Source organism: Hydra viridissima, unplaced genomic scaffold (assembly GCF_058129835.1).
Source record: "Hydra viridissima isolate aposymbiotic clone 2 unplaced genomic scaffold, HvirCarnegie_v1 scaffold_2, whole genome shotgun sequence".
NCBI classification, from domain to species: domain Eukaryota; kingdom Metazoa; phylum Cnidaria; class Hydrozoa; order Anthoathecata; family Hydridae; genus Hydra; species Hydra viridissima.
The window spans coordinates 18,582,501-18,602,773 of NW_028324301.1; the positions used below are offsets into that span (position 1 = coordinate 18,582,501).

General features: G+C 27.4%; 2 protein-coding genes across 3 annotated transcripts in view; both read left to right on the forward strand.

Annotated features, from left to right (window-relative positions):
* Nucleotides 1-6,086, forward strand: part of LOC145190227 (protein BTG1-like) — a 6,882-nt gene extending 796 nt beyond the window's left edge. For both annotated transcript variants that reach the window (XM_090079494.1, XM_090079493.1), the window contains 2 exons: nucleotides 3,273-3,963; nucleotides 5,022-6,086. In XM_090079494.1, coding sequence (XP_089935620.1) covers nucleotides 5,137-5,658 — 522 coding nt within the window. In that variant the 5' untranslated portion in view covers nucleotides 3,273-3,963; nucleotides 5,022-5,136 and the 3' untranslated portion in view covers nucleotides 5,659-6,086. The remainder of the gene's footprint in view (nucleotides 1-3,272; nucleotides 3,964-5,021) is intronic.
* A 6,923-nt stretch (nucleotides 6,087-13,009) lies between these two features.
* On the forward strand, nucleotides 13,010-16,144 carry LOC145191630 (uncharacterized). The gene is made up of 2 exons (XM_090079992.1): nucleotides 13,010-14,462; nucleotides 15,508-16,144. The coding sequence occupies exons 1-2, from the start codon at nucleotides 13,323-13,325 to the stop codon at nucleotides 15,892-15,894; spliced, it is 1,527 nt and encodes a 508-aa protein (XP_089936118.1). The 5' UTR covers nucleotides 13,010-13,322; the 3' UTR covers nucleotides 15,895-16,144.
* The last annotated feature ends 4,129 nt before the right edge of the window (nucleotides 16,145-20,273 follow it).

Genomic DNA, 20,273 nt, shown 5'->3' on the forward strand with positions numbered 1-20,273 from the left:
ATATGCATCGTAGTTGTCGGATGTATGAATTTTGTTGTTTTTATTTTTAAAATTTTTCATTACAACAATAAAAATTTGTCGTAATGACGGGGAATTTTAAAGAAATTCATAAATTTATTGCTGAAAATTTTAAAAAAAGTCGAGATATTTATAATTTAAATTATAGAAATTTTTCAGTTATATGACAATTCCGAGATAAGACCAAAACGCAAAGTATCGAAAGTTATCGAAAACGAAGTTATTAAAAATACACAAAAACTATGGGTAAACTTTTTCATCCATAGCAATTAGAACAAGTTCTAAATGTAAAAGTTATTTAAACAGTTTGCTTTGCTTAAATGTTTTCATTTCTTGAAATATAAAAAAAGGTATGAGGCAATCAAGGGATAAAACAATTAACTTCCGCATATTTACAATAACAATGTTTAAAAATATATCATAGTTCAGACTACACTTTGCATTTTTTGCTGTCAGATTACTTCGAAAGTAGCATTTATTCTTGAAATAAACACTTTTGAAGAAGTTTTAGCTATGTCTATTAATAAATATTCTACGGATAAAAAGTGCTGTCAAAAAGCTGCGAATTTCTTCGGAAAATTTTGATGTTTTTTTTTGGCTAAGAAACTTTTTTTAGACAGCAAAAGTTTTTTTCTGAGAAACTTCCAAACTGCTTTTATTTTCTTTTTATCACATCTATGACATCTTTTTTTTTTTTTTTTTTTTTTCTGTAGGGGAAAAAAATAAAAATGTCATTAACGAAATATTTTTATTGCCCAAAGCAGTCGAATTATATATTCTATTTCATGTTTTGCATTGACTGCGGCTAACAACTTATTTATAATGTTTATTATTTAAATTAAGTTTTAACTATCGAGCAATAGAAGCTCTTGGGACAAACACCAGGTGCTATAATTTGTTTTATAATTAACTGTTAAATATTTGCCAATATTTAACAATATTTCTTACTATAAGATAAATTCAAAATAATATTTGAGAATAACAATAGTTTTATCATCACTGTTTTCATTTTGGCACCTACAAAAACAACTTCATCTGCCTGCCAGAACTGTTTGTAAACAATGCAAAAACTATTAGGAAAAAACCTTATTAAATGAAAAGGATTTTCGAAAACAAAAGGTTATATTTAAAAAAAAACAAAACATTAAATTAGAAATATATAAAATAAGATTTCAAAAAATAATTTTAATATCAAGAAGTAAAAATAAAATAAGTCTTGCTCATCGAAAACTATCATCAAAAATTTAGTCTGTCTAATCTTTAACTTATTATTACTTTTATTTTATTAAAATATTTCACGTACTTTAAGCTAATAATGAATTAAAATTGCTTTGGAATAGGATTTTTTTAAAAAAAAAAAAATTAAGCACGCAATAATCATACGGTTTGATTTTTAATTGTTGCTGATCTTTAATGGTTGTCTTTAATAAATTATTATTTTTCTAAAGTTAATTTCTATTTAAGATTAAACTTTTCAAAGCAACGAAACTTAAAATTTGGTTTGAATATAATTTAAAGGATTGATGTAGGTAATTTTTTCTTAATTTACTTTCTTAAACAATTTTTTCTAAACAGTTAAATTTTCAATCAGAATTCACAAAATAACTTTGCTTTGATTTTTAAATAAACCTCAGTTAACCATCTTTTATCTAATATCGCCGAGAGTAACCTGATGGTCACTTTGCTTTCTGGCAGTTAGAAGATGTTAGAAAAAAAACATTAATCTTTAACATTCTTTCATTTAAATTCTTCAAAGTTTTCTTTCGGATTTTAGCAATTGAAAAACTTCATTTTCGAATGGTTGCAATAGAGTTTGAGAATGGTGTTTTTTTCCTTTAAATTATTTATTATCTAAATCCCTACTAATTCATTTTAAAAACATCCTTCGTTTTTATGTATTGGCAAAAGTTTGATTCAGTAAAAACTATTTTTAATTAGGCGAATATTTAATCCGAACAACTCTAAAACTTTTTATAACAAAGTTTATATAATTCTTTTTCCGTACAATTCAATAAAAGAAATAATGCATAACGTTTATTAACAATCGACTATTCTCGCTTTAATGAGTTTTCAAGTCAAACGGTTAAGTTAAAAATTTGTACATATATGTAGCATAAGAGTCATTGGGCAGTTGAAATATGATGTAAAAACCAAACAGCGTAAAGCTGATAGGCAATTATTTTGATGACACACAAAATAAACTTATTATAACAAAAAGTAGGATTTGAGCCGCTCATTATCCAAATTTAATAGAATAAAACAGAAAGCGAAGAAGTGTGATGAAATCGATCGTTTAATAAAATCGTTTATAAAAATATAAATTTAAAAAAAAAAAAAAAACTGTTAATGCATACTGTCAGGGAAGTTTATTATGGGTATTAAAAGTAAGAACGCAAGCAAGTGCCTAAATACTAAAGTTTAAAAATTTTTAAAAGCGCAATTTTTAAATTTAGACTGTGAATGCTTCAATTAGCTGCCTTCATAATTTATAAATACCTTAAAATCTTTTTTTTTGTTTTGGCAATTCAGTAAAAAAATTTTCTGTAACCACATTTTAAAACAGTTATTTTGAAGATGGAAGATATATTTATCATATACATACTATTGTTATTGAATTTCCTATTAAATAATTTTTGTTTTATTGTTGGTGATATTATTATTATCATTATTATTATTATTATTATTATTATTATTATTATTATTATTATTATTATTATTATTATTATTATTATTATCATTATTATTATTATTATTATTATTATTATTATTATTATTATTATTATTATTATTATTATTATTATTATTATTATTATTATTACTATTATTATTACTATTATTATTATTATTATTATTATTATTATTATTATTATTATTATTATTATTATTATTATTATTATTATTATTATTACTATTATTATTATTATTGTTATTATTATTATTATTATTATTATTATTATTATTATTATTATTACTATTATTATTGTTATTATTATTATTATTATTATTATTATTATTATTATTATTATTATTATTATCATTATTATTATTATTATTATTATTATTATTATTATTATTATTATTATTATTATTATTATTATTGTTATTATTATTATTAGTATTATTATTATCATTATTTAATTATTTTAATTATTGTTATAATTTTTTTATTATCATTATTATTATCAATATGATTATCATTTTCATATTATTTTTATGATTGTTATTATCGTCATCATTGAGTTTACCTATCTTAGGTCGATGTTACGAAGAGTTCTCACAGCGCAAAGAAATGTGTGAAAATGCTTTGAGCATAAACCACCAGCCGTGCGCAAAAGAAGACTTGATTTGAAAACAAATTTATTTTTCGACCTGAGCTAATTACATCGGCTAAAACATTTTAGTTCTACATATCTGAGCTTTGAAGTGAAATCTAGATGTGATGGTTTTCAATTTTCATTTGCTAGTTTTCATTCTATATGGGGTTTTTACATTTTATATACATATAATTTTTTTTTTTTTTTTTTTTTTTTATTGTTTTTTTGTTTGCACTAACAAAGTTATAATGCAATAATTTTCCAATCTTAACGCTAATTTGAAATTTGAAACACTTGTTACAAAAAATTAAAGAAAATTGATTAACATTTCTTTCAGCAACTGCAGGTAAAGTTATTTGATTTTCTTAACGACAGCTTTCGTTTCTTAAATTATTCAATATACATTGTTGTTGCATAAATATAATTCTTTGTGTTATTTGCTGAAGGGAACTTGTGCGAGCAAATGAATATGCTTTTTTGAATGATACGGAAATCCTATAATTCATAAAGAAGTTTTCGCTTCGCGATAATTATGTACGTCATTTTTGATTCGTATGCAAAAACTCACCTGTCTTGTAGATTTTTGCGTTGAAAGTTTTTTTTGGCAAAAAAAATCTCGATGTCGTTTCTAGTAAGTTAGTTTAGTTAAATGAATTGGTATTTGTGATATTTTTAAGAAATGCATGAAAATTTGTAATAAAAATTCATTTAAGGGAGTTTGTCGTTCTTATATTTTCTAAACATATTCGTCTTGAATTATAGAAAGCTAAACGGATGTGAAAGTTATTCAGAATTAGGACAATTTTAAAGTTATGAATTTCAACCGATTTTTTAGTTTTAGGCATATTTGTACGCTTTTTACCACTTTATATTCTTATTTTTCGTTTCCAAATACGAGGGATAAGTGCATTGATCTCTGATCTAAAAGAATTCCTAAATATCTACCACTTTTTATAATGAAGTATGTAGAGGTTCGCCTGAATATTTTGTTATAAATACGAAGTTCAACCATAACATACTGATTATGAAATTCATTATTATTAAGACAAGAAGATGAAAAAAAAAAAATTTTATATCGCAGAAGAATTTATCGCAAAATTCATAAGGAGGAGAGTTTTTTTTGTTTATGTGAAAAAATATATATTGCTTTTTTTTTTGGTAAACAAACTTTATAAGCTATAAATATCTTTTTAAAATAGTGCTCGGATTCAAATTGCTCTTCTTCTCAGAGACTTAAACAATAAATGACTGAACGGATTATTTCATAAATGACTCAATAATTTGTTTGTGGAGGGTGAAAACATAACTTTTTTGTCATAAACTTTGAATAGAGTGGTCCATTTAAAATTTAAATAGTGTTATCTTGTTGCACGATTATAATCGGGCAAGTTCGTGCGGCTCAGAAGGAAAAAAAAAAATAGAAAAAAAAATGTATGCCGCTCATTATTAAGTTTTGAGAATAAAAATATGTTTCGTATAAATTTTTTAAGAATTAAAAAAAAACTTTTTAAAATGATTAAATATTATTGAATATGTATGCTTGTATACACACAGATATGTATGTATGTATGTATGTATGTATGTATGTATGTATGTATGTATGTATGTATGTATGTATGTATGTATGTATGTATGCATGCATGCATGCATGCATGTTTGTATGTATTCAATTTATTACTTTGTTTGCAGAGACATAAAAGATATATTTAAAAGTATTCAACAATTTTGTGGTATAATTTTTGGCTGTTGACAATATCTGGCTGAGAGGAAATAGATAAACGCACATGTTAATAACTAATAAAAAATGACTCCAAACATTCAAACTACGCGGAAAGCTATCGTTATAACGCCGCCCTTAAAAACTAAGAAGAGAACGAACTGTAAAATAACGCGTTCCTCTTCTTCTAGTGACAAAGAAAATGTAGAAAAATTCTACCAGCCAATGGAGCAAGAAATTGAAGCCGGAGTCAACATAATTACAAGATTTATTCAAAAATCTCAAATACCTAATAAGCAAAGTTTAGAGGACTTTCAAGTCAACCTTTTAGAATGTTTGCGAACAGAATATACGGGGCATTGGTATCCTGACTATCCGGAAAAAGGTAGTGCATTTCGTTGTCTACGAGTTAATCAAAAGGGTGGAGAGTCTTTAATCGAAAAGACCGCCAAATCATCAGGATTAACGTGGGTGTTAGAATGTCTTCCTAGAGAGTTTACTATATGGATTGATCCGGGTGAAGTGTCTTATAGAATTGGGGAGGAAGGATCCATATGCGTTCACTTTAGCAATATACATCATTTAAGGAGAGCTGTTAATGCCAATTAGCTGCTTCGAATCATTTTAATGCGAGTTTCCTAAGTAACCTAGTGATTTCTTATCTTTTTTTCTTTTCTTTTTTTTTTTAATATTTTTAACAAAAACTAAAACTTTGAGCTTATAAAGAGAAATTTCTTTCTATTCTTCTTAAAGGTCACGTGCCACGCTTGTTTAATACTAAAATATCAAAGCAACTTTTGCCGGACCAGTCTTTTATATTTTATTTGAAGCACTATCCTTTGAAATTTGTTTTATTTTTCTAGGATTTTAGGAGTAAGTAGCATTTTTCCTGTAAATAATATTGAATCTTTTTCACTGCTTTGTAAATATGGATGGAAGATGTATACTCGTGTATAAATATATTTGTACATATATACAAAAATACGGACAGAGCAATCGAGTTTTGTCAATTTTAAGATAATTCAAGATAATTTAAATTGTATTTGTTATTTTTTTGCCAGCGTTATGAACAAAATAGTTCTTAATGAATTAATTGGTTTCATTGTTCAAAGTATTTTTAAAATTCCAAAATTGATTTTAAAAAATATTTCAGAATGCTTTATTCGCCTCAAAAGATGCCTCGGTTTGAGATTTTCTGAACATTTATAAAAGAAAAATTACAAACTTAATCTAGATAAGGAGAATCGTAGAAAATTTTAATTTCTTTGGTGATAATGGTGTCTTATAACAGAATATTACCAGTCATACCATTTCAGATAATATAAAACGGTTATAAAAATGGATTATAAGTATATATTCTTTTCTGATTTTTATTCATTTTTATTATAAACTATAGAGTTTGAAAAAAAAAAATTTAAGTTGAGATTAAAAGCGTACTTATCATTAAATTGTATCGTTATATCGTAAATTGTAGTTAACTGCAGTTTTATTATACAATTATATTTAAATTAACAGCAAAACGAAAAAAGCAGAAAAGCTGGATATTTATCTCAGTAGCAGCATGTCATAAAATCAACCTTTTCCGTATTACTAAAGTCCTTGGTACAATAGGTGTTGTCATAGATTTTATATTTAATTCAGAATCTTACGGAACAATAAGATCAGAAATAAGTCGTGTTCTTTATGATTAATGTCAAACAAAATAAGGTGCAAGTCCATACTTAATGATAGATTGCTTTATGACACAACTTGTTTGAAAATAAAATCTCATGATCAAAAAATAAAATCTCATGATCAAAAAATAAAATCTCATGATCAAAAGAATGATTCTTATTTATTTTGTACTTTAAAAAACAGCACTTTGGCAAAAATATCTCTTTTGCGCCAAGTTAATTTTATTCTTTATGCGCATAAGTTCCACAAATCAACCAAAGCAAAATGCTTTCGGAGAATGGGCAGGAAGCAAAACCAGAGGTTGTTGTACAACATTTTTAACAAGAAAATGTAACTTTTAAAATCATTTTCAAACAATGGTCCTCTCAAGAAATTTTTTGTAAGCAAACCTTAAATTTTTAATAAAGCACAACGTTGAGAACCTTTGTTAAAAAATTTAATTTGATATTATTATAAGAGAAAAGTATTTAAATAGAACCTATGCGAAAAACAAAAAGAAATCCTAAATTTATTTAAAGAACATGATTGGTCTTACTAAATTTATTTAAAGAACATGATTGGTCTTACTAAATTGTATTCATTTAAAACGCTGCGTCTTGAATGAATACAATTTAGTAAAATGAATAAAAATTTTTAAGATTGGATTTTTTAATAAGTAATTGTTATAAATATTTAAACGAATTTTGAAGATTAATCATCAGACATTGATGTAATCATTAGTCGCTAATCAATTGAATTACCGGATGATTTTCCATTTTTCTCTTTTGATTGTTGTTACTTCTCATGTTTTTCAAGCTCATTTAACTCAAATCAATTGAATGGTGCACGAATTTGCTTCTATGCATAACTTCTTAATTTTATTAGTAAAATATATAATTTTCTCTCAAATGGAAGACATGCATATAATGTACATTTTTGCCAATTTTTTTTTTTTAAACGGACCAGTGTATGTTTTAAGATATTGGCTCACAAATAATTTGCTCTTATTTGGGAAACAGAGACAGGTATTTGATAAAAATATTCGTGTGTCTTCACAGTAAATGTATGAAGTCATTGTGAAAAAATCAAATCAAAGTCTATTTGCTACTAAATTCTGTCCGCTTTCTTGGGGACCGCTTTAAAATCATAAATTGGTATATACTTACCTTACAAATTATATGTAATTTGGATGATATCTACGTAGCAATTTTTCGATTCTTCTTTTCTTTACAGCGTTATAATGTAAATTAATCTACACAAGTTAAAATTCCAAATATAATAAAAAAATATGATTTTTAGCATATACCAATACCTGCCAACTCCCGATAAATTAGTGTAATTTTAGGCGCAAAGCATTATGGGATGTCTTGCGGGAGCAAATAATCTTAAACGTAACTTAATGAAATATATCAACTTTTGCATTAATCATAATTTGATATACTTTTGTAATGATATAAATAGATATATTTGTAAATGAGCTTTTGCATAAATCTTTGTAATCACATATTATCACTTTATTCGTTTCTTATTTGTTTAAATATATATTCCGTATTTAGATAGTAAATAAATAGATAATGATACTGAGAAAAAAAAACAAACTTTTAAGAAATACGTTTTTTTGAAAAATAACTTAAAAATAAAATTAAGTATCGATAATACGATCCAACTTTTTTTTTTTGTAAGTCTTCTTTCGTAGTGCCATATCTCGATTATAAAACTTTATAAAATAAGGTTTTTATAATCGAGATATGAACACTTTTTTTTATTCACCAACAATATTTTCATATGAACAAAGTTTCTAATTAGACTTTCTTTTAACTAAAAGTCATGATCAACATGTTCATTATAAAGATATGTAAAATTCCAATCATTTTTTATTATTTCAATAGGTTGTATGATATTTCTTTTAGTTTTAATTTTCATTTGAATTAAAAAAACAGTTTCCATTTTATGAAGCATGTTTTGTAAAAAAGAATCAGTATTAAAAAAATTATTTTCACTTGTTGTCAAACTTGAAAGAATTTAAATACATTTTTGACAAATTCGAACTTTCTTTATCAAATAATCAGCAATTGATTTCAAAATCTTTAACTGAGTGTGAGAAAACTAAATCACTTTTTGAAAATCAGTTGTTCTTTTGTAGAGATTTGCTTCTCAAGTACTATGTTTGTAATTAAGTCAATTGTAACTGCAACAGAGAAGACTGACTCTAGGAGACTATTACAGTTAGAATTAGATTGTTCTATTGAAAGGAGTACTTACACATTTTGATTTGCTGATTTGAATAGTATTGCTGATAGTCTGTCATTCCAAACTCCTTTACTTCGTATTAATGCAAAAAAAATTCTCTACCACAGTTCTGATTAAATTGAGCTGTGCAAACATAAAAGAAATCCTCATAAAGCTATTCGTTTGTGAGATAAATAATATTTGAAATAGTGACATCTAAACCCCAATGGCTGGATATACCTTTTTGACTGTGAGCACCACAAAAATGCCACTTCTTAATCCAAACTCTCAAATTTCTCGAGTTGTTGTATAAACTTATTATTTAGAGTTAAAGCAGAACGTGTTGGTTTATCTGCTTTTGGAATTCAGTATGTCAAACAAATATCCACATTTTCAATGAAAAAGGCTATTGCCAAAACATTTTCAGGCAATAGTTTGACAGAAGCATATATATTCAAAGCAGTAGCAACCTGATTACTAATTATTTGTACTACCCTAGCTAAATTGGTTGAACACATGGAATTATTGCAATAAAAATAAGCAATTGGTGTTTCCATTTTGTTAATAACCCGCAGACCATCAATACAAGAATTTGATTCATTGGTTTGCCATTAGATTGAATTTAGGACTAAGAACTAACTTAATGTATTATGACGAATGTTTTCTGTTTCAGATATTAACATACTGCTACTATTCACTGTTAGAGACTCTTTTATATAATGAGTTGTATCATACGGTCATGTAAAATTCATTCTGATATTTTCTGCTATACTTTATTGATTTATTTACAATTTTATTACAACGAAGGTACGCTACAAGAAATCTATGTAAATCATAAACAAACACTCGATCATTTGCTATCTTTATGAAAGGATAAATCGGAACTTCTTGCTTCTCAATTGAAGAATAATTTTTGATAGCAAACCTCAAATCTTTTATAAATTTCTTTATAAAATATTTAAGGTTTGCTATCATAAAATGTTCTTCAACTTTATAATTTAAATTGCATTTATTAAAAATGCATCTGTTCCAGTAGCACACACATCAAGGAAACAATATTGACGGTGCTATTTAAAATAATTATAATATTGATGGTGCTATTTAATATAATTATATGTACAGCAGAGTATGTTTCAACATACTCTGCTGAGAAGTTGAAACATATATTTCTGTAACAACTACACCCTAGGATAATATTTCATGAAGTGATGGATAAATATCTGCATTCTGTATTATGAATAAATTTCTGATAATTTGATACTGTTTATCAGAAAATTTTAAGCTTAAGGCATTTTTAGTCTTCGTTTTTATCGGAAAGCCAACCTGGATGGTTTTAACTTTGCCAGGATTTGTTGCATTTTTCATGACAATAAAAAAATCTTTTTTGTTAGGATTTCCAGAGGCTTTTTTTATTGAAGCTAATGCAAATGCTTTAGCAGGATGTTCAGTCAACTTGGCAACCTTAAACAAGATAATATTTATTATTTAAATGAGTAAGCAACTTTTTGAATTGGTTTGAATTCAATTGATTTGTTGCTACCATTGCTTCTCTTACATAGATCTTCCCAGTCCTTGTTCTTTCTACTTGCACCTGATGAAATGTCTTTTCTGTTAACTGTTAATTTTTGATCCAACCAAGTTCGCTCATGTTCCAGATGTTTTAAGAAGATTTCTGAATGTTTCATCAATTTTAATTTAAATTTACTTTTAAATATTGAGAGCTTTCTTGAGATTTATCATTTCTAGTTCATTGATATTTTCATGATATAGACCCTCCAACCTACTAAACTCAAGTAGAAGGGCCTCAAGTAAGCTACCATGATTAATTCCCAACTCTTGAATGGTAGGAACTAAATTCTTTTCATCATGAATATAAGCAATCAACTATTGTTCGTTATTTTTTACGCAAGTTTTATTTTCAAACGTTTAATTCAGACAGTAGGCCATCAAATCATTCATTTTTAGTTTATGAAGTTTGAAAATTAGCACTATTTGTTTGAGTGTTTGAGTGTTGGATTTTGAGTAACGACAAATAACCTCTATAATGTTAATGTAGTCTGAAAAATGTGTGAAAAGTTGTTAAAACGAAACTTCACATATGAATTTTTTTATAAGGTTGTATATTGACTTTGTGCAAGTTCGGGCAACTGATTTTTTTTTCTTTCTGCTTTAATTCTGCTTCTTTCAAATTCATAGATTGCCTTTAAATGCCTCACGAGTCACGTAATGATCGTCACCAAAATGACTATTACAAAAAGAGAGGAAGCAGCAGTGCTTTGTAAATCCATTATACATACCCATTTACAACCTAATTAAATAGCACCATTAACATTGTTTCCTTGATGTGTGTGCTACTGGAACAGATGCATTTTTAATAAATGCAATTTAAATTATAAAGTTGAAGAACATTTTATGATAGCAAACCTTAAATATTTTATAAAGAAATTTATAAAAGATTTGAGGTTTGCTATCAAAAATTATTCTTCAATTGAGAAGCAAGAAGTTCCGATTTATCCTTTCATAAAGATAGCAAATGATCGAGTGTTTGTTTATGATTTACATAGATTTCTTGTAGCGTACCTTCGTTGTAATAAAATTGTAAATAAATCAATAAAGTATAGCAGAAAATATCAGAATGAATTTTACATGACCGTATGATACAACTCATTATATAAAAGAGTCTCTAACAGTGAATAGTAGCAGTATGTTAATATCTGAAACAGAAAACATTCGTCATAATACATTAAGTTAGTTCTTAGTCCTGTAATGAATACTGTTACAAAGGGTTATTTATATTGCTGTTTACACGTGTATCATGATAAATCAAAATTTTTTTTATCGAAATGTCATCAAAAATATACTGATACAAATATTAGCGAGGTCCAAGTTAACGAGCAAAGTTAGCCATTGTTCCACTTAAATTAACCATCATGAAGAAAACAGTATGGTTGAATAAGAAGCCCTCATAGTACACATTATTGTAGACCCTACATCTTCAATATCAAAAGGAAACGAAAGAGTTGATCAGAAATGAAGATGAACATCTTAAAGCTGAAATGAATTGACTGGTCGAGTTTGAGGTAAAGTTAGAAGTAGCAGAATGCAAATTTAATACAACCATCACTTTTCAGTTCAAACTAGATTTACATTGATGGTAATGTGGTAACCCAGCAAGCACGCAATGTTTCAACGTTGTGTGCTTGCTGGGAAATACTCTCATTCTTACACTCTATCCTTCCAATCCATGCAATGCTTGTAGAGCTAAGCTCTAATAATAGATAATCCAGCATCGATCAGATTTAAACCAGCCAATGAAAAGGCTTTATCTTTGGGCGTTCTACTCTGAATTGCTGGCTCAGATCATTTGAGCATATTTTACATTTGAGATACAAGATTGATGCTAAAACATAATTTGTCAAATCCTCGTCTGAAAAAGCGTCAGTAAAAAATAGAAGAATATTCAACAGAGGTTTAGAAAAGAGCTGAGCCTTACAGTTGATATGCCCAAATAATGCCAGAAGGGCATTTGAAAATGCTGAGATCTTTGCGGATATAACAGGAGTAGTGGAAAAACATTTTCCCCTGATGTTTGTCTTTGTTTATGACGTAATAACAAAACAAAGCTGTTTTTCTGATAATAGTTTTTTCTTTTTTTGTTTTGGTCATAGAGAAGTATGTTAAGATAATATAGCATTTTGGTTTTTTTAATCCAAGTTTTTTATTTTAATTAGTATATGTGCTTGTTTTGGTTTGAGGAACCCAAATCTTTTTATTTAAATTAATTTTATTTTAATAAATCTTTGTGCGCGTAAGACTCCGGCACGCAAACGCGTGTGTAGTATACGCAATAAGTACATGTAAAATTTATTTAAAAAATACCTGGTATTCTATCATATGGTATTTGAGATCAATGAATCCAAGTTTTTAAATTAAATCATTTTTTGCACGCGTAAATATCACATAATACGCGTTTTAAGTACGCGTAAAGTTTATTTCTAATAATTTTAAATTTTCTGATTCAAAAACGCCTGTGTTGATGTTTCAAATGTTTATAATTGATGGTCATTTAATTTTTGCCGTTTTCTCACCTTTCTGACTGCGTTGACGTAGTAGTAAAAAAAGTAAAATATAGAAAAATGTAAACTATACAATGTTCGTCTACAAACACACTTAGTAACAAGTATATTTTTAACATAAAAAAGTGTACACATATAGATGAAGTTTAATTAACTATAAGGAGTTTTTTAAGTAGTTCAGCTCCAGGTTTTGATCTGTTTTCTGATATTGTAACCCGTCTATTATTTAGATGGTAATTGGTCATCAGACATCGCACAATAAATTTCTTTTCTCGAATATTTTAGTCCGTCAGACAATTTAAAAAATTTTTGATAATGGATTATGAAGTTATTCATCAAGGATGGTTGTATGTAAACATTGATTCTTCCAAACCTGCTTTGAAGTTAAAATCAAGAAAACAATGGAAATACAGATATTTTGTACTTTACAGAGAACTCGAAGATTCTAATAAAGTTTTGTTAGCATGTTTTAAAAAAGAAGAGCATTGGAGAAATTTCACTCCTAAAAATATTCTAAAGCTATTTCCAAAATATAGAATAGCTAAACTTCATAACTTTAAGGCGAAAGAATATGCACTGGAAGTAAATAATTTTGAAGAGCAGTGGTTTTTATCTATTGAGAATGCTAAAATTATTGATCTTTGGGCAATTCAAATACAAATGCAAACAAAACTAAGTCGATTTATATCTGGACGTATATTTCAGGTGTCTGGAGTTATTAATAAACAAATGCAACAAATTGGTGCAGCACAACAAAGATGTTTATTGCACTTTACTCAATGGGGGGTAACTTTAGCCTTACAAGATTCAAGAGCTATTTTATCAATGTGGCCTTTGACTACCATTCGAAACTATGAATGCTCAGGAAAATGTCAGTTTTCAATAGAAGCAGGTCGTAAAGCTCCTATGGGAGAAGGGTTATTTGTATTTTATACCAATATTGGGCAGGATGTAGAAATGTTTAATGTAATTGATGAATTTGTTAACGCAACCTTAAATAAAAAAGCAATTATAAATTCAGAAAAAAAACTAGAGATTTTAAAAGATGATGAAATTTCACAGACTTATGATAAGCTTCATTCAGCTGCATTAGGGCTTAATTTAAGCCCTCCTATTGAGAATGCTCAAGGTAACACTGGATATTCACATACAATTTCAAAACATTTAAACCTAACCCCAACAACTAGTTCAAGTTCTGTATCTATGTACAAGCCTCCTGATTATGATTTCTTATTTAATAATAATGAATCTAAAAGATTACACAGTAATTCTTCTGAAGCAGGTGCAGAATCACCTCAGGAGTTATTTGTTGATGGATGTTATGATCATCTGAGTAATGAGGGAAGAAAAAAATCTTCTGAATTAAAAAATTGCTATGATCATATTAGTCAATTAACCCCAACTGGAGTCAGTATAGGATCTTATGACATGTTAGTTCATGCTGAATCTGGATTTGTAAGTGTAAAAATTTTATTGTATAGACAGTTCATGTTTTTTCATTTTATTGTATAGACAGTTCTAAATTTCTTGTGTTTCAAGTTTTTAAGTTTGACTATATCAATATATTGACTATATCAATTGATTGAACTCTTATTTGTTAAGCAAGAGTTCAATCAATTGATATAGTCAATTGATTGACCTCTTGCTTAACAAGTAAGGTTGATTGTTTTAAGATAAATTAAAATAATATTTTACAATATTTTAAATGACACTTTTTCTTTATTAGTGTGTAAAACTTCCAAAAAATAGGAAGTTAATACTAAAACATTTTTGTAAGAACGTATCAAACTTGCACTTTAAAATAGTAAAGTGTAAAGTTTTTTTAGATAACAAACTATATACAGTTTCAAGCATTTTTCGATGATAAACATGTATGAAAGGAAAATTTTACAACTAATACAAAAAAAACTCTGCTAAATCAGTTTAAGTTGAGGTAAAGTATCAAACTAAATTTATTTAAAATTGAGCAAGACAAATTCAACACTTTAATAAAATTGTCTTTTTTCAAAGTTAGAAGTAAAGATCGATTGTAATTTTTTAGATTACTAACATATCTGAGCAGTTAGTTTATTTAAGAAATGTATGTATTACATTTCTTAGATAAACTAACTGCTCAATTTTATGCCAACTGGGTTTAAAACAAATGATTTTTATTTTAAAATATAGTCAATTGATTGAACTCTTGCTTACTGACTTGAAAGAAAGATTTGCTTAAAAAATGAAATAACAGAGATTAAAAATAATGCAAACTTTTTAATCATTATTTTAAAAATGTCCTCATAGCATTATGGTTTTGAAAATATGTTTCTGAATGTTATAAAGTAAACTAAAAGATTCAAACATTAAGATATGTTTTTAAATCTTGTGATTAAGTAGTTCTATTTTTTTTTAATTACAACTATTTTTTACTAATAACTCTTGATTTTTGTTGTAAGTTATAATTGCTGTTTTTCAATAGCAAATTATTCATTTATATTTAAAAGTTTTGAATTAAATTTAGAATTCTCCATGTATGCACTCTCCTGACAAAACTTTTGATTTTCCTCACCATTGTTTACCTTTGAGAGACGAATCACCACTTCCTTTTTCAGATAAAGATTCTGCACCATTCAAAGATTGTAATTTACTTTCAAAATCTTTTGAAGAAACATATGAGTTTCGCAATCAGATTTATATTTCTACTTTACCAAATCAAAATTTCCCTGCATTGGAAATAAAGAACCATCATAATTCAATGCCAAGTGTTAGGCACAACTCTAATTCAAGTATGCATAATGAGCGCAAAGGTACGCCTGAGTTTAACAATAAAAGTTTGAAAGATATAGCTGACCATTTTCTCTATCAAATGCCATCTTCTCTGAGTTCTCCAAACAAATGTGAGAAATAAAATGTTTTTGGTAGTCACAACAACAAGTATTGAGTGGTTGAAAACAAATAAATCATTATTTGATAGTTATATTTTATCTTTTAATATATGTTCAAAATTTTTGATATATTTTTTTTTAAATAACAGAGTACCTTAATGAACTATAATATTAAATCTTGGTTTTTTACGTAATTTTGAAACTATTTTTGTAACTTGGACACAAAAGATTTTTTTGTGTGTGAAAAATTGCTTAGTAAAAATGTTTGCAAAATTGATTGTTTTTTTTTTTCGGTAATACAATTTAATAAATTTTTCAATAATAAAAAAAATAATTTTTAAGCAATAAAAACGTTAAAGACGATCTTTTATAACCATGTCACGAATGGTCAATAGATTGAAGATGAATGATCATCTTCAATTCATATGCGTTTCACAATTGAAAGTTCAACTTAATGATTTTTACATCACGAAAAGAAAAATGTTTTAAACGAAATTACTTTAGTAAAGGTTATTCAGTTTTAAAGTAATCACAATTGAAACGGTAGGGACAGGAAAACGCTGTCTTCAAATTGCGAGATAATTAAAGCAAGGGGTTTGAAAATGCTGGCCTGCAGTGCCTATTTTGTTAGCCCATAATTGACTTTAGTTTCAGAAAAAAATAGAGGGACAAAAATAAGAAATTATTACACGATTACATTTACTAAAATGTTATACCCTCAAACTCTAAAACTTTAGAAGCATTTCAATCGCCTGTTTCGCTCAGCGAATCACAAGAGCAAGTTTCGGTAAACTACTTTTTTTTAAAAAAAACGGTGGTCATTCTTTCTTTTCTAAATACCGTGGTGTGAGCTAACAAAGTAAGCATCGGCGTTACCGCACCGGTGGTAAAAAAATTTCGGTAAAATGCGGTAAAATGCGTAATACCCATTTTTACCGCAGTGCGGTAAAAATGCGTATTACGCACTTTTACCGTATGCGGTAAAAATGCGTAATACGCATTTTTACAAGAAAGCGTTCTGTTACAAGAAAGCGTAATCATCTGTTACAAGAAAGCGTAAAAATGCGTAATACGCATTTTTACGCTTTCTTGTAACAGAAGACGGTAAAATTGCGTAAAAATGCGTAAAATCGGTAAAAATGCGTAAAATGCGTAAAAACGGTAAAATTGCGTAAATACGGTAAAACTGCGTAAAAGCGGTAAAAATCGGTAATTTCGGTAAATTGTGATAAAAGTTTGTATAAGCGGTAATTATTATGGTAAAAAATTACTTTGTTTTTATCAAGTCAGATAGTTGTTAAATAATTAATTACCCTCTAAAATTAAATTAGTCTCCTATATAAGCTTGACAAAAGTCAAGAAAGACTAACAACCTCAAAGTTCTTCAGTGATCTGATTAGTATACCAAAATCACTACCGAATCAAACCATTTTCAAGAAACAATGTCTCTTTGGAATTATTTTACCAAGCTAGACAGAGAAGAGGATAACATCTCTGGCTCTGGCAGAAAATCAGGATTTGCTGAGTGCAATAAGTGCAAAAAAGTGATTAAGCTGTCTCAAGGTAGCACCAGTGGAGTTAAAGCTCATTTAAAGTAAGTGTTTTACTCTTACTATAATTTAGTATATTTTAAACCACTGATCTCAAAATATAACTAGATAGCGTATTCTATTGTTGTTTTCGAAAAAATATTGAAGCAAAAATTGGCCTTCCAAGATGGTGGCGATCAGAGCTCTTAGCGGTGAACCGATGTACATCTAATAAGACTATTGTAATATGAAAGAAAATAATTAAACAGTTTTGAAAGAAAAACAAGACAATGAAACAAATTTTTAAAAAGTTTATAGAAATGAAATGATTTTAAAAAAATTAGACAATTAAAGAAATTGTTAATTTAAATGTTAAAGTTCAAAATATTCGATATAATTTTTTTATGTGCAATTTACGATTAAATTAATATTTATGTATAACTTATGTACCTTTTAGTTCTTAGTTACCCAATACAGTGTGCTAGAAGGTTGATAACACAACTGAATGGTAAGCGGCAGTGGTGTCTACCTACAATTTTGACAAATTTTATATTTTCAATAACGCAACATGCAGTTGTGCTACTAACCTTCTCAGGGCGTGTCTAGGGGATGTCTGCTACGTCGCTGGACATACCCAAAATATGTATCTTTATATATTTTTTCACAACTTCAATATTTTGAATAAATATGATGCGTCGGTAGATAAAAGCAAACAGAGCGAATAATTATAGCAAACTAAAGCAATAATTAAGCAAACTATACAAGGTTAATTGTTCGAACGGATGGTAAGAAGTTATTAATCTGGGATAACAGTTAGATTTACGATTTGGTATTTTATTATAGCGCTTTTCAAATCGAGAACGGTCTAAAGTTTATTAAAAAATGATTTATATATTAAACGGAGGTTGTTTTAATTTTTGACTTAAACAAATTAATAAAAAACTTGAATGGACATACCTTTTTTATTAAGTTATAAAGTACTTCATTTTTTAAATATTTTCTTTTGTTAATTTAAAAAAAATAAAAGTTACTATTTCTTTGAGAACAAATTCCGGACTTCCATTTCAATTAAACCCTTAGTAAAGTTTTAGTCAAATTCTTTTGATATTTATCATCAGGAGAAGAAGACTACAGTTAACAACAAGCATATATTAAAATATATCAATGGACATCCCCAATTGTTTTATACAAAGCTGTGTATCTTTTTAATTACTTGCATTTTGAACAATATAAAAAGAAAGTAAGGGTTTTAAACACTAAAAATTAAATTCGGACTTACGTTTGTACATACACTAAGCCGTCTTACCTCATATATGCGTTTCTCAATGAGGAAGGGGGGGGGGGATGCTAAAATTTAACATTTTTGGGAAGGGGTTAAAATTGCGACTTATCCAAAAAAATTCCTGTACAGGCCCCTGCTTCTAGCACAAGCATTGGGTAGTTAAGAACTAAAAGGTACGTAAGTTATATTGCAAATGCTAATTATTTTAAATTTGAGATTTCTGCACAAGTAAACAAATACTTTTTCTTCACTACTATTAAACAAACTAAATTGAAACAAACTAAAATTAAAACTCCTACTTAGTTTTACTGAGAATCTGTGTTTTATCATATGTGCCCATAATTATGAAAGTGGTCTAAGTCAAAATTAAAAAAAAAAATGAATTTATCACTTATTTCACACGACATGATTTTAAACTAAATATATTCAATGTAATTTTTACGATATCGTCAAAAATGAACCTTTAAAAAGTAGTTGTAATTACAACGTTATACGGAATTTTTAATTTATTCAAATGCGAATCATTAAATATCTCGAAATAAGAAATATGACTTAGACCATTTTCATAATTATGGGCTCATATTTATTCTAAAAAACGAAAAGCAGAAAGTTAACATACAACAAGCTATTGTAAGAATATGTTTTGTTAAATAAAAAAATATTTATACTTGAAGTTTATGTAATTATGTAATATTCCGTTATTTTTATGAAAAAGTCTTATGCTAAACAAAAAAATAGATTTTTATTTGAAACTTATCAATATTTGAGCTTAAGATATAAAATTTGATTATCATATAGCCGTTCGTTGTATCCGCCGCCTTCTTGAGAGGCCAAAACTGGCTTCGAAAAATTTTGCGTTTATATGAATAAACGAGCTGGCCCGGATAGCGATCCGGGCTAGTTTGTTTATTCATATAAACGCAAAATAAAATTAAGTTGAAATAAGGACAACGTCGAGATCTCGGTAAACGGGCTGGCTCGTTTGCCGAGCCAGCCCGCTTTCCATATAAAGAGGCCCTAACTCTAAATTTTCACCAGTCAACAAAAAAATCTATTAAAATGGCTGCCCACAGTTTAAAAACAGAACCTCTGATCACGTGGTATTAGTTTAAACTTTTATAGCATTTGTTTAATAAGACTGTACTTCAGGATAAAGTAACTACTTCACGCGTTGACAAATTACTAAACAAATTACACCAAGGTAAAGGAAATTAGTTGTCGGCACGAACAGATTTTCATCATTTTTTCAAGATAAATATTTGTAAATTTGGGAACTTTTTTCGTGTAAACAAAGTCTGTCAATGATAAAATAGATCTGTATGGATAATTTTAAAATGACTAAAAAAAGTATAGCGAAGTATAAAAAAGCTTAAATTAAATTTTTTATTAAGATCTGGTTTCATTCAACTCCTTGGTCCTTCATTCACCAGCCTTAATTTTGTGTATTTTTTTAGTATTTTTTCCGACATGTCGCCATTTTTTGCCTCGGCTACTTTATAAGCTCCATAATTTATATTCCTTAATGCATTATTTTTTTAGTAGGTGTATTTTCTTATAGACTTTTTTATAATTCATTTGATAAAGCATAACC